The sequence below is a fragment of the Euprymna scolopes genome, chromosome 36 (genome assembly GCF_053919585.1).
Source record: "Euprymna scolopes isolate OS-2025 chromosome 36, ASM5391958v1, whole genome shotgun sequence".
Classification (NCBI taxonomy): Eukaryota; Metazoa; Mollusca; class Cephalopoda; order Sepiida; family Sepiolidae; genus Euprymna; species Euprymna scolopes.
In genome coordinates this window covers 71,404,434-71,418,865 of record NC_136517.1, presented here as the reverse complement: position 1 = coordinate 71,418,865, position 14,432 = coordinate 71,404,434, and the positions used below count along the sequence as shown (strand labels likewise).

At 33.5% G+C, this 14,432-nt stretch overlaps 1 protein-coding gene across 1 annotated transcript in view; it reads left to right on the top strand.

Moving 5' to 3' along the window:
• Positions 1 to 14,432, top strand: part of LOC145260579 (coiled-coil domain-containing protein 167-like) — a 38,219-nt gene that overhangs the window by 21,901 nt on the left and 1,886 nt on the right. Inside the window, exon 3 of the mRNA XM_080118856.1 lies at positions 6,048 to 6,100. Within this exon, the coding sequence (XP_079974982.1) occupies positions 6,048 to 6,100 (53 nt within the window). The remainder of the gene's footprint in view (positions 1 to 6,047; positions 6,101 to 14,432) is intronic.

Below are 14,432 nucleotides of genomic sequence, written 5' to 3'. Positions count from 1 at the left end.
TCTAGTAGTGGGCACTGTTGGTCACTGACGGTGATTATTAGTGATTTTCAAGTGGTTACTGTCACTTCTGAACAGGAGTGGGCACTTGCAGGAACTGGCTGGCAAATCGCCTGTTTTCAATTGTCAGATATTGTCATTGAGTATCGGACACTATCATCCAAAGTGGCCAATACATATAGACGATAAAACGTTTTGGATAATCAGATTTCAAGGGGCTTCTGCTAAAATAGTTATATTTTAAAAACCAAAACACTTTAAGTCCTCAAAATACCAGTTTTATTTGGAGATTAATATATATTTCAAATGAATTAATAAATGTACGTTATATATTTTTAGAACTTACAGCAAATAAAGTGATAAAAACCTGAACATTATAAAATGGGGTTTTCAGTAAAGTTTTATAAAGGCCCCATGCCCACGCTCCCTGGATTTGTAAATGCTTGTACCGCATTTGTATTAAGAATATTTGCATGAAATTTGGATATTAATCAGAAGAGATGTCACTTTTAATAGTTTGGAGTGTCTGAAGTACTTTTGGCCACTCGTTTTTTTGTTGTTAAAAAAGACTTCAACATCATGAGTATTGAAAATTTTGAAAAGTTTTCTTTGGACGCCCTCCGTTTAATAAAATGATCTTTTTACTGTTTTTAATCCATTAAAAGTTTAATTTCATGTTTTCTCTTGTGGTAGCTAGCAATTTAAAATGATGTCTAGGGTCTGGGAAAAAAATCGTTTTGAGTTTCAGTACCTTGTAATAGCATTGGTAGGAGCAGCGATAGCGTGGCTGTAAACAGATGTTTTTTTAGTTGTTGATTTTTATTCCAAATCAAATTTTTTTAAATTGAAAATCTGATTATAAAAAAAAATTGTTTACATGTTTAGTTAGAGCTATTTTGTTATTAACCATATAAATATTTTAACTACTCAAAGTAGTCAAATTTTTAAAAATATTGTTTTGCAACCGAATATGTGAAATATGCTATTTTGGTTCACGTGTACGAGTGGCACCCCCTATATTTCTTTAATGTTTGTCTTTTTTACAATGTTTTGAGCAGATTATTATCAAATGGAAACTAATCTATCCAATTATAAAAAAAAAATGCAAAATCGATATTTAAATATTTGTAGGAAGGATACTTTTCCAAACATCAGTGAAGTTAGGAAATAAAAACGATAGAAAAAGACATGAAATGTAATTAAAAATCAAATTCATTCAAAATTTGTGAACAATTTGTCAGCTTTAGCAAGTAAATAGATGGGCAAAAATACTTGATACTTTTCCTAATGTCATGTTTTCTGTTAGTAACAGCACTTGTTTTAAATAAGATTTATTTTTGTCTGTCAGTAATTCTTGTAAAGTTTCACAAAGAGTGTCAAACGCCCTCTTAACAAAAAAAAATCTCCCTTAATCCTACCTCTAACCCTAGGTATGAGTGGCAAGCCTCCTCCTTAGACCTTCTTTAGCCCTAACAATAACGCTAAGCCTGAGTGGCAAGCTTCCCACCAAAATTCTTCTGTAAGCTACATATAAGCATTAAAAAAAAATAAAAAGATCTTTCCTTAAAGAAAAGTGCACATGATTTATCCCCCATAAAAAATAAATTGATCAATTGTCCTAAAACGCTAGAGTGGTCTTGAAATGGTGAATTATTTTACATTGAATTTATGTGAAACCAAGCCCCACTCTAAATTCTAAAATTGTTTTTGTTTCTATTAAGTCTTCAGAATGTTCACACATAATTTTCCTTAGTCCTATCAATAACCCAAAGTCAGAATCTTCACCCTCTCAAAATTGCTTTTTAGGAAAAAAAAAAAAAAAAGGCCAGAATTTATCTCCCATAGAAAAAAATGGGTTAACTGCCCTAAAATGCTGGAATGGCTCAAAATAGGGAAGCATTTTACATTAAATTCTAAAATAATTTTTGTTTATCTTTCCTTAAAGTTTTTCAAGACACTTTGTCTACAAACGAAGAATCACATTTTTGAGAGGTGATCAGAACGGAATGCATTAATCTACAATAATACCAAAGAAATATTGCAATGTTTTGTTTTTGTTTTTTTTCTAACAATCCTAGATTTTGATTTCAGTTTTTTGTACATAAAATGCATTACAATTTAGCTTTGAGTTCACTAATTTCTTGTCTGTTAAATGGATACATAGCATTTTTAAGGAATTGCAATATGTTCATGTGTATTTACTGCAGATTATTTGGAAACCATTAATTTCTTGAGATTTTTAGTAGCATATTCTGGTTCCTAGCACAAAAATACACTTGCATGGTAAATTTTCTTGCTTAATGACAAAAATGTAACATTTTTACTGAAAAAGTAGTGTAAAAAATGTGACACAAAGCATATGGTCTTAGAGAGAAAATATCTGAATGGGCAAAACACAAAAATAATCATAAGTTCCTTAATTTTAATCAGATTTAAAAAATTTTTTAAATTCTTTCTTAGCTTATCAAGCTCTTTCCATGTATGCCATTATTGAGATATTTTAGGCCATTTTAATTTTTTCATGTGTATTGCTATTTTTAGTTAGCTACTGTCACTTCATAGGACTGGTAGGCTCTAGCTGTATCTAGTCGGATTTTTCTGTTTTTCAACTGTTTCACGAATGCACATGTGTAAATCGTTCACGTGACAGATTACGTTAAGAATAAGTAGGTTTGGAAACACTTTTTAAAGATCGTGTCAAGCTGGGTTATCGTACTTGACACGCTGCCTTTACGTTTTGGTTTTGATCTTAGCTCAAGTTTTGTTTTAGAAGTGAACTGTCCACAAAAAAACAATACATGTATGCACATGTCTGTTTCTTTCCTTTTTTTTTTTTTTTTTTTTTTTTACATGAGGATCACCACTTATCAAGGCCCGGAAGCCACTCCGGGATGAGGGTTATTTTGTGTACAATAATCAATGGGATAATATCGTAGTAATAGTTGGAATTGGAGATTTGATAAAGTGTCATAAGGGGGCGATTAATCAGGAATTTGTTTATGTTGGACTTGAAGACGTCCAAGTTGTAGTCAGGTGGGAAACAGGCAAACGGAAGAGAATTACACAGGCGTGCACTTCTCAGAAAAAAGCTATGTTCATGGAATCTATGTTTTGATTTAGGCACAGATAAAGAGTGGGGAAAATTACTGACAGTGGTTTTAGCTAGACGGTTGTTTATCATGAAGGATTGGCGAGGGGGGACCAGAGATTGGAGCTCGGACGAGCACTTGCCATGGAAATAACGATAAAACAAAGACAAGCTCGCAACGTCTCTTCTGTGGGAGAGAGGTTGTAGGGAAGAGAAGAGAGCATCCCCCACTAAGCCACGAAGTCTATTTTGTACTTTGTCAAGGCAGGATAGGCTGTTTTTTTTTGTTTTTTTTTAAGCTCCAGCCCAGATGTGGCAGCAGTACTCCATCTTTGGACGTACTTGGCTTTTATATAGATAGAGAATTGCATCAGTAGTGATATATCTTCTGGAGAGGTAGAAGGATCCCACTATTTTCCCAACGGCCCAGGCAACAGGCTTGATATACGTGTTCCATTTCAGATCAAGAGTAAAGGTCAAACCCAGGAGCTTGTCAAAACATGAAGCCTCTCCAAGACGAGAGCCATCCATTTCAATTGATGAAGATGAAGAACAAAGCGTTGATGATGTAAAGTTAGGAGCTTGGTTTTAGATGCATTAAAAGTAACCAGCCATCTCTTTCTCCACTGAACCACGCGCTCAAGATCAGAGGAGAGAGAATCAGAGAGAGCTTTGTCATTTACGGCCTTTGATATGTTGCCGTAGATGGTCGTGTCATCAGCATAGATGTCAACGAATGATTTAAGTGTGTGTTTTGGGAGATCATTGATGTAGATCAGGAAGAGAGTTGGGCCCAGGTTGTCCCCCTGGGGGACTCCAGCATTAATACTGTGGATTGTTGCCCATCAACCACTACTCTTATGAACCTATCAGAGAGAAATGATTTAATTTTTAAATGAATTAATATTACGTGTATAGAGGGTGAAGTCACTCTCTATTGTTAAAGGAATAAGTCACCAATCTTGTAGCGGGCGAATGGTGCCAGTTGTTGTTAGGTTGATGAGAAATGAGTGCATGAATTTCACCAAAATTATATTTACAACTGGTGAACATTTATTTACAGAAATTGATACAATTGTAATGTGAAACAGTTCAATAGCGAAAATGTATAAGAAAACATTACTTGCATGATTGTTTCAAGAGTCTTTTCTGTGTGTGCAAAACAGGAGTGTAGTTTTGACGCATCTGCATGATCCCAGATCCAAGAGGAGGAAGAGGAATACACACCAGATACGGAAGTGAGATGTATCGCCCCCTTCTGGCAAAGAATAGCATTGCCAGAATTAAAGGGTGATAATTATGATTACCTTAAAGTCACTATTTTGTGTTTGTGTGTTCGCTTGCATGTGGAACTCGCTAATATCTACGGTATTTCTGTTTATAATAAATAAGAAATCTGCATTGATAAAAATATGATTACGCACATTTTATGACTGGGCAATGCCAATAAACGAGCCAAATATCAAATATAAGTTATAAGTATTACAATGAATAAAAATATAATTACGCACATTTTATGACTGGGCAATGCCAATAAACGAGCCAAATATCAAATATAAGTTATAAGTATTACAATGAATAAAAATATGATTACGCACATTTTATGACTGGGCAATGCCAATAAACGAGCCAAATATCAAATATAAGTTATAAGTATTACAATGAATAAAAATATTTTTAAATGCAAGGATTAAGTTTGGATAACAGTTCTATTTATGGTATTATAGTTGTAATAACTAAATAGACATTTTGAAATTATTTGTAATAATAGTTATCACATCACATAAGCAACTTTGTATTTGCTTCATATATTTAATGGTTGTTGAACTTGTATTTTGACTTTTGTGGATTTGGGGAAAGATTTGTCAAGCAATGTGCTGTAGGCTTTGAATCAAGTGAGTCATTGGTAAAGGTTGTACAGACTAACTCAATCATGTTGGATTGAATAATACATTTTAATATTAAAGTAGGAGTACATGAGTGATTTCTACTGTCTCTTGGTTTTCATTTGTATCTTAGAGTTTTTGTACCGGTTGGCTGGAAGAGATATTTTATGGTTTAGCGTTTGCCTATGACACAATGGATGGTCTACTTGTTGTGCAGGTTAAAAACTTGGAATGTTTTGAAAAATAAAGGTCTTGGAGTGAATGTTACCAAGTTCCAAGTAATGATCAGTGGTTGCATTGGAAAACCCCAGAAAGAAGAAAGTTTTTCTACTCAATTTGTGGGAAGGAAGCTGGGATCAATATCTTTTGTGATACTCAAAAGCATTGGATACATGACGGAATAACAAATACTTTTTAGAAGTGAAGATGAGAACTTGGATGTGGATCAAGTGTGTTTGGATGGTGATACTATTGAGGTTGTTCAGACGTTTTGTTACCTTGATAGGAAACTTTTGTCATTACTAACCAGCAAAGTGTTATTGTTGTTAACCAAAGGAATTATCTATAAGGCATGCATGTGATGTTGTATGCTAGTGAGATCTGGTCAGTGAGGATTGAAAATATGTGTAACACAGATAAATGATACGATACGTAATTTGAGTCTTAAAGAAAGCCTGGTTATTACTTATTAAATGTGAACTGCACAAGCAAGATGTGTGCAGAACAAGAAACTTTAATTGTTTGACCATTTTTGAAAACATAAATGAATGTTCTTAGATGTAGAACAGTTGGGGTATCGGGTCCAGTTCACAGGGGGAATATCAAGGAAAACATGCAAGTAATTGATAGTAATATGGACGATAGATGGATAAATAAAGATTTTAAATTTTTAAAATCTGTCCGATATGTACTAGCATGTAAAATGAATGCTAAACTGGAAATGATTAGGATGACACCTTTTTAAGCAAAACATAAATTTATATATTTGATATAAACTTGATTTAATTCTTTTTTTTTTTAATTGTGACAGGACTTCAATGTTGATATTTTATTTATTATTTTATTTATTTATTTAGGTTAAGTTTTCTTGATTGCCAAGACAGGCTACGGAATCAGATCAAAAAACATGGTGAGTATTAAGTTTTGAGTATTGAGTTCCATCCAGCAGAATAAAAACTACACTCTGCTTCTATACATTATTTTCATTTTTTTTTTTTTTTTCATACTGGAGATGAGAGCCATTTAAATTTTAACTTGATGCAGCAGTTCAGAGATTAAATCACCTGAAAACTTGAGAATAATATCCAAAATGAGAACAGTAGTCCAAATAATCCCAATTATCAATCCTCATCTCAAAGAAAAGATATTGATATTTGTCTAGAAAGATTGATCATAAGGAACTACAGAGCAAGTAAATAAATATATACCTGCAAAACCTTAAATAAAAGTAAAGTCATTCCAAAAGGAATCATAAAAAACACATTTTGAGGATGTTTTTTTTGGTATAATTTTTTTAATTTTTATAAATTGTTAGGAAATAATTAAATTTTTATTTATGAAAACAGTTAAATATTGCTGCATGTTGGTACAGTCAGGGAGTAGGGAAGGAATTCCAAAAGCAAGCATTTCAAGGAAAGAAGATATTAACATTAACTCTTGAATGTCTTTTGAGAGAGATGGTATGCTAAAATATAACCTTCCAAGAAGCTTGTAACCTAGCTGAATAAAAAAAAAAAAACTTACAGCATACCACCGGACCAAATAATGAAACAACAAAAGCTATTAAACCTGAAGACATGAAATTACCCAATGGAATAAGAGAACTAATGGAAGAGTTAAAAAAAAAAACTATAAAATAAATCAACATTAAGATTACAAAACTGAACAAAATTTGCAAACCAACTCAAAAGATCCTTAAAACCCAAAAGTGCTACAACATCCTCACCATAAAAAGAAAAAAACAGACACCAAAAAGTGCCCATGAAGGAAAAGGAAACAAACCACCAACCAACAAAGAAGTTAAAACCAAAATAAACAGACCATGCTCAACTTCCAGACCAAGAGACTCAATCCAAAATGGATTTGAGGAAATGGACACAGAAGATCGAAGATCAGACACCAATGACTAACAAAAGTTAAAAATAAATAAATCTAACCATAACCCAAAATATCATCCAATGGAACTGCCAAAACCCAACATAAATGACCTATTACTTCTTATAACAAACCATCAACCAGCCATCATATGTCTCCAAGAAACCTTTTTAAAAGCTGAAGATAAAATAAATATAAAAAACTACAAACAATGCAACCACATCCACAATACCCAACAGAGATCCTCTGGAGGAGTATCTATACTTATTAGAAATAATATCCCAAAAAGCAGACTAGATCTAGAAACAAGACATGTCTTCAAGACATTGCTGCAGCAGCTACACTACACAGAACTATAAATATCTACACTATCTATATCCCACCTCAGAATCCAATAAACAAAACAGAGCTGAACGAAATAATAAATCAGTTACCCAAACCCTTCTTACTGTTAGGTGATTTTAATAGTAACAACGATATTATGGAGATCTGCATAATTGGATTAGAAAGAAAAAGATCTTGAAAAAATTACTAATGACAATAACTTGTGCATATTAAACAATAAATCCAACGCATTTCATCCCACTTCAGGCACATACTCAGCACTAGATCTATCATTGTGTGACCCCCGCTATCTTCATGGACTACAACTGGAAGGTTCTAGAAGATTCATGGGGTAGCGACCATTTTCCAATGATTTTTTAAACAAAAAAAAACATCTCCCCAATGGAAAATTAAAAAAAAAAAAAAAAAAAAAAAGCAAATTGGGAAGAATATAAAAAAAACTAAGGAAAACCCAAATAAATCTATAGAATATTTTTCTAAAACATTACTAGCCATTAAACATGAATGTATGCCTAAAAGTAGCAGTACTTACAAACAACAAAGACCTTGGTTTAACAATGAATGCCAAAAAGCAATTCGCCAACATAAAGCTGCTTTACGAAAATTCAATTCCCAGCCAACGAAGTATAATCTAAACCTTTTTAAGCAAAACAGAGCAATAGCTTGTAAAGTTATCAGAGAAGCAAAAAAGACATCATGAAAAGATTATATAAATAAACTCAAATACAAACCCCAAACAAGTGTGGAAAGGAAAATTTTGGGCAAAAACTCACCCTCCCCTTTAAATCATCTCCTACAATACATTAAAATAAGAGACAAAAAAAATATAGTCAATCTTCTTGCCAAAACTTTTCAAAACAATTCCTCCAGTAAAAATGACAACTAGTCCTTCCAAAAGACAAAAAAGATACAGAAAAAAATATTTAAAACAAATGTTTCAAAACCCTATAACAATTAAGGGTTACAACAAATACTGAGTAGGGATCAGACTGCTCATCATTTCTAAAATTGTATAGAATCCTGATAAGAGCCCAACTAGACTATGGAAGCTTTATATATGGTGTTGCAATATTTTGGACCTTTTAATGGGGTATGATCCCACACAGTCGGACGATTCTATGTATAAACGATGCTGCTAAGAACTGACGAATCAAATTAATTCACGTTCTGCTACCAACCAAATCAGAAACCAGAATTGCTTCATAAATATTAAACCTTTTCTCGAGCAATTTCACATGTTCTTTTCCCGGGTTTCGACACGGTAAGAATATTTTGTTCTGTGGGACTGTCTACTACAAACGAGTCACCTACCAGGACTTGTGTGTAACAGCGAACCATCTGAAACTCAAAATGGCGTACACTTCTAGAGGTTATGGGCCCAGCTTGCGTCTTTATTTCGATGGATCCGAATCAAAATTCGAATTGTGGCAAGTTAAATTTCTGGGATATCTATGAATCCAAAAGCTACACAAAGTACTACAAACACAACCTGAAAACAGAAACGACCCCGACTTCATTGAAAAGAACGCAACTGTCTTTGTGGAATTAATACAGTGTTTAGATGACTGAAGTCTATCACTGGTAATGAGAGAAGCCCTGGACGACGGCTGCAAAGCATTAAACATATTGAGAGAGCATTATTTATCGAAAGGAAAACCCAAAATTATTTCTTTATACACTGAACTGACCTCTCTAAAACGAATGGAAGCCGAAACTATTACTGATTATATTATAAGAGCCGAGACAACTGCAAATTCTTTAAAAATGTCTGGTGAAGTTATAAGTGACAGCCTGTTAATTTCCATGGTCCTTAAGGGGTTACAGAGTGATTTCAAGCCATTTACCACCGTGATAACCCAGAAAGAAAAACCCATGACTTTTAGCCAATTCAAGGTAGCACTCAGAAGTTACGAAGAAACTGAAAAAATGATCACAGAAAAAAACGAATCCACAAATATCATGAAATTTAAAAATACACACATAAAAACACCAAAATCGAATTATACCCATGCCAGGAATAAAAAACGCAACTTTGCCAAAAGCAGGTTTTTTCCTAAGAAAAGTACAAAAATTATTTGTTATAATTGTGGACGACCTAATCACAAGAGTTTCCAATGTAGATACAGGACTCCAAATGGCGACTACATTAAAAATGTAGAGAGCTCTGTTAGCGAACATACATTTTTATTTTCGTGTACATTTGATGCTTCAACAAACAATAATAATTTTCTTGCTGATTGTGGGGCCACGGCACATGTGATTACAAAGGAATCTGATTTTATCAATTTTGACCCCAACTTTAAGTCACAAAATCATTTTGTAGAACTAGCTGACGGGAGTAGTCAATGATATCGTTTTGAAAAGAGGCAATGCGAAAATCTCGCTAAAGAACAATAAAGGTGAACTGTGTTTCTGTATTCTAGAAAACGCTCTTCTAATCCCAAAATTTAAACAAAATATATTTTCTGTACAAGCTGCCACAAAACAAGGTGTAAATATAAACTTTAGCTCCAATAAATCAAAACTGGTATACCCGAATGGAACTGTATTCGACATTAAAGAAAATGGACGACTATATTATTTAAATAGCGTAGTCCCATCAAAAACCGCCTGCCATGATCTACAGACATGGCATAAAATTCTTGGACACTGCAATATTCCTGATATCAAAAAGTTGCCGACTGTTGTTGATGGAATGCGAATACAAACATCAAAAACCTTCAACTGCGACGTCTGTACGCAAGGGAAAATGACAAACTATCAAAACAAGATACCAGACAAAAAGGCCAAAAAAATCCTATCAATGGTGCATTGTGACTTGAACGGTCCCGTAGAACCGATGGCCAGAGAACATTATAGATATGTGTTGAATTTCGTAGATGACCATTCAGGTTTAATAATGGTTTACTTTTTAAAGAACAAATCTGATACCCTGCTAGCAACTAAGAAATATCTAGCCGACATGGCCCCCTACGGTGAAATAAAGTGTATTCGCTCTGACAACGGTACGGAATTCATCAATAAAGATTTTGAATCTTTTACTTAATTTGTTCTTAACATCAGTTAACATTATGTCACAATTTGATGCAATTAAAATATTATCGACCCACAAAACCAAAATCAGTAGTTTATCGTCTTTGTGTTGGGTATATAAACAGGGGTCTACAGCGCATTGTCTAAATTGTTGTTTAATAATATAATCATGGAATACTGTGTTCCAACACTGAGCACTCTGCTTTAGACCATATAACTGACCGATCTTGGCAAAATATCCTGGTTTCTGGGGATAGAATTTACTCAAAGCAAAGGACTTGTTACGATGACTCAATCGAGATACATCGGCAAAATATTATCAAAATTTGGAATAGGAGAGTGCAAGAAACGCTCTACACCGGTCGAAAATTATATTAATAAAAATATACACACAGAATCTGAAATAATAAATGACACAATATCGCGAAATTATAGGTAGTCTTATATATTTAATGACTGCAACCAGGCCCGACATATGCTATACAGTAACAAAACTGTCACAAAAATTATCACAACCGACAATGAAGGATTTAAACAGAGCTAAACAAGTCCTACGTTATTTAAAAGGAACTAAAGAACAGAAGTTAGTATTTGGAAAATCAAGAAATCCCCTAAAATTAGAAGGTTTTTCGGATTCAGACTGGGTAAACGACGAAGATCACAAGAGTGTATCTGGATATTGTTTCAGACTCTCTGAAAATGGGTCTATTATTTCATGGAAATCTAAAAAGCAACAGATTGTATCTCTCTCTACGTGTGAAGCAGAATGTATCGCGTTCAGACACACGACCCAGGAAGCACTCTACCTTAAAGATATCCTGAAGACTATTTTAGAGCCAGAATTGATTACAAGCCCCGTAGTAATTAATTGTGATAATCAAGCCAGTATAGTCTTAGCACAGAACACGATAATCAACCAAAGACCTAAGCATATAGATATAAAATACCATTTCATAAAAAACGAGATAAAAAAGGAATCCATTATTTTGAATTACATATCATCAGAACAAACTATCGCTGATGTATTTATGAAACCGGCGACACGGATAAAGCTACGTTTTTTTCTCAAAACTTGTTGGTGAATTCGACTGAATAATTTTTTTTTCTTTCACTGCCCTGTATGTATATAGATTTCTATATATTAAAAATACAGACCAGCGAAGTTCCAGTTATGAGAAGGCTCTTACTTTTTTGCATGAATATCAGCGGAAACCCCTAGGGGTAATGCTCAGAGTATATAGATTTCTATATATCAAAAAAAAAAAAAAAAAAAAAAAAATGGTCCTGGACAAGACGTTAAACTGTATCCATTTTATTTGTATTAACATTTTAACCTACTAATGCGTAACTAATACTTTTGCTTAATAAAAAAAAAAAAAAAATCTTTGTAATTTTCCTTTTTGACATTTAAACACAATTAAAAATGGCGTCTTTTTAAATGCTAAAATTATAAGATCCAAATGATTTCTAATTTTTGTTATGTCTAAGTAAATATAAAAATATATATTTATTTTTGAGGAGAACAAACACAAGGAACTTCCCCATTATAAAAATAGAGAGGATGTTGCAATATTTTGGACCTTTTAATGGGGTATGATCCCACACAGTCGGACGATTCTATTTATGCTGCTGCTAAGAACTGACGAATCAAATTAATTCACGTTCTGCTACCAACCAATCAGAAACCAGAATTGCTTCATAAATATTAAACCTTTTCTGGAGCAACTTCACATGTTCTTTTCCCGGGTTTCGACACGGTAAGAATATTTTGTTCTGTGGAACTGTCTACTACAAACAAGTCACCTACCAGGACTTGTGTGTAACAGCAAACCATCTGAAACTCAAAATGGCGTACACTTCTAGATATGGTTTAACCAGAAAAAAGTTATCTTAAAACTCTAGACCACATCCATCACACAGCAATAAGATTTGGATGCATTCAACACCTCCCCAATAAAAAGCTTATATGCCTATGAACCTCCACTAAAATTGAGACGTGAAAAATTAGGCTTATAATATTATGTAAAACTCGAATCAAACCCCCAAAATTCTGCCTATTAATGCACTTTCAAACCCAACTGCATAATGTCTATTCAACAAAAAAAAAAAAAGGAAAATTCAATTAAACCCCTTGGTCTTTACATAGAAGAAACGATAAAACCACTTGCAGACAACTCAATAGATCAAATCAGCATTCAAGGAATATCTCTCAAAACTTCCACCTTGGCTGCTAAAGTCATACTAGACCTGACAATATATTCTAAATCCAATACTCACCTGTCAGACAAACTAAACAACATTCTGGATTCTTACTCAAATCGGACATACGTTTACATGGATGGTTCCAAAGATCAAAACAAAGTGGAATGTGCCGCTATTTCAGAAAACACTATTCAGCAGAAAAAGTTACCAAATAACTCCTCAATCTATAGTGCAGAAATTACAGCCATAAACTTAGCTCTAGATATTATCACCAACCAAAACTCCAATAAATTCATAATATTTGTAGACTCATTATCAGTACTTGAATCATTAAAAAATTAAACAATCCCTCACTAATCAAACTGTTACAAAAGATTTATTCTATCAGACAACACAAAACTTTCTTCATCTGTTGGATTCCTAGTCACTGTGGTTTCCATGGAAATGAAAAAGCTGACATGATGGCCAAAAATTCCCTAAAACTCTAAATAAGCGACATAAAGGTGCCATATATGGACTACAAACTTTCAATAAACAATTTTATTACGTACAAAGAAATGCCAAGAAAACTGAAACAATTGCCAAAACAACAAACTCTTCCAAATTATGTCTAATGCTTAAAAAAAAGAAAGAAAAAAAAACCCTACTAAATCCCAGAAAATTATGTAAAGAAGTAGTCTTATCACATACTGGATAGGGCACACATACATAACTCACTCCATATACTAAAAAGTGAAGACCCCCCCCTCCCCCAATGTATACCATGTCGCGACCTTATACAGTGAAACACTTGCTATGACCTCGCACAAATTCGTCAACACTACTACAAGGCCACAAACTTAAAAGAACTCTTCAAAAAAGAAAATCCTAAAACCATTCTAAATTTTCTAAAAAGAGCAAATGTTTACTATAAAATATAAATACCATCAAATAATCAACAATAATCAATCAAAACATTACTTGAATATACTCAGCGAAAATCGACTCCAAAAATATCTAAAAATTTTAATCTTGTAAACAGCATTAAATGACCCAAAGAAGGTCAATCTGTTGGTTAAACAAACAAAACATGTTTTTTTTTATTTTTCCATAAAAAGTACTCATGAATTGAACAAAAATGATTCGATATATTTTGGTTATTCCTGTGTTTAATTACTTTCTAATATTGGCAAAACTATTATTTATGCAAAACAGTTAAAATATGTCATTTGAATAAGTTTTTAAATGATAGTTCAATTACTCATGTTCACCCCAACCAAAACATATTGTCACTTCGACGTAAAGGGTACTATTTGGCACAATATCTATAGGGACACTATGTAGGGAGTTGAGCAGCGAAATGTCTGTTCACATTATACTTGAACTTCTGCATGTCAGTCAGGAAGACTGGAAGGGAATTCCAAAGCAATTTAAGGAAAGAAACTATTAAAGTAGAATGTTTTGCAGGATATAGGGATCGCTTCACTGAAGGGGTGGGATTTTGCTGCTTGTCAGGTTAGTTGAAGATATTGGCGTCAAGAGGGCACAAGTGCTATGAGTTCATCAGAGCACATTCCATTAATGTATTTGTAAAACAGGCCCAGGGATGCAACATTACGACGATGGGATGGAGTTTGGAGTTTTATTGATAGTGCGGGACTTATTATGTTGAAGATATTTTTACCCTGTCTAAGATGTGGCAGCAATACTTCATGCACTGGCGAATGGTGGCTTTGCAGAGATATGGGATACTCTCAGGTGTGAGTAACTTTCTATCATAGAGAGTCCACGTTCTTCACAGCAACCTT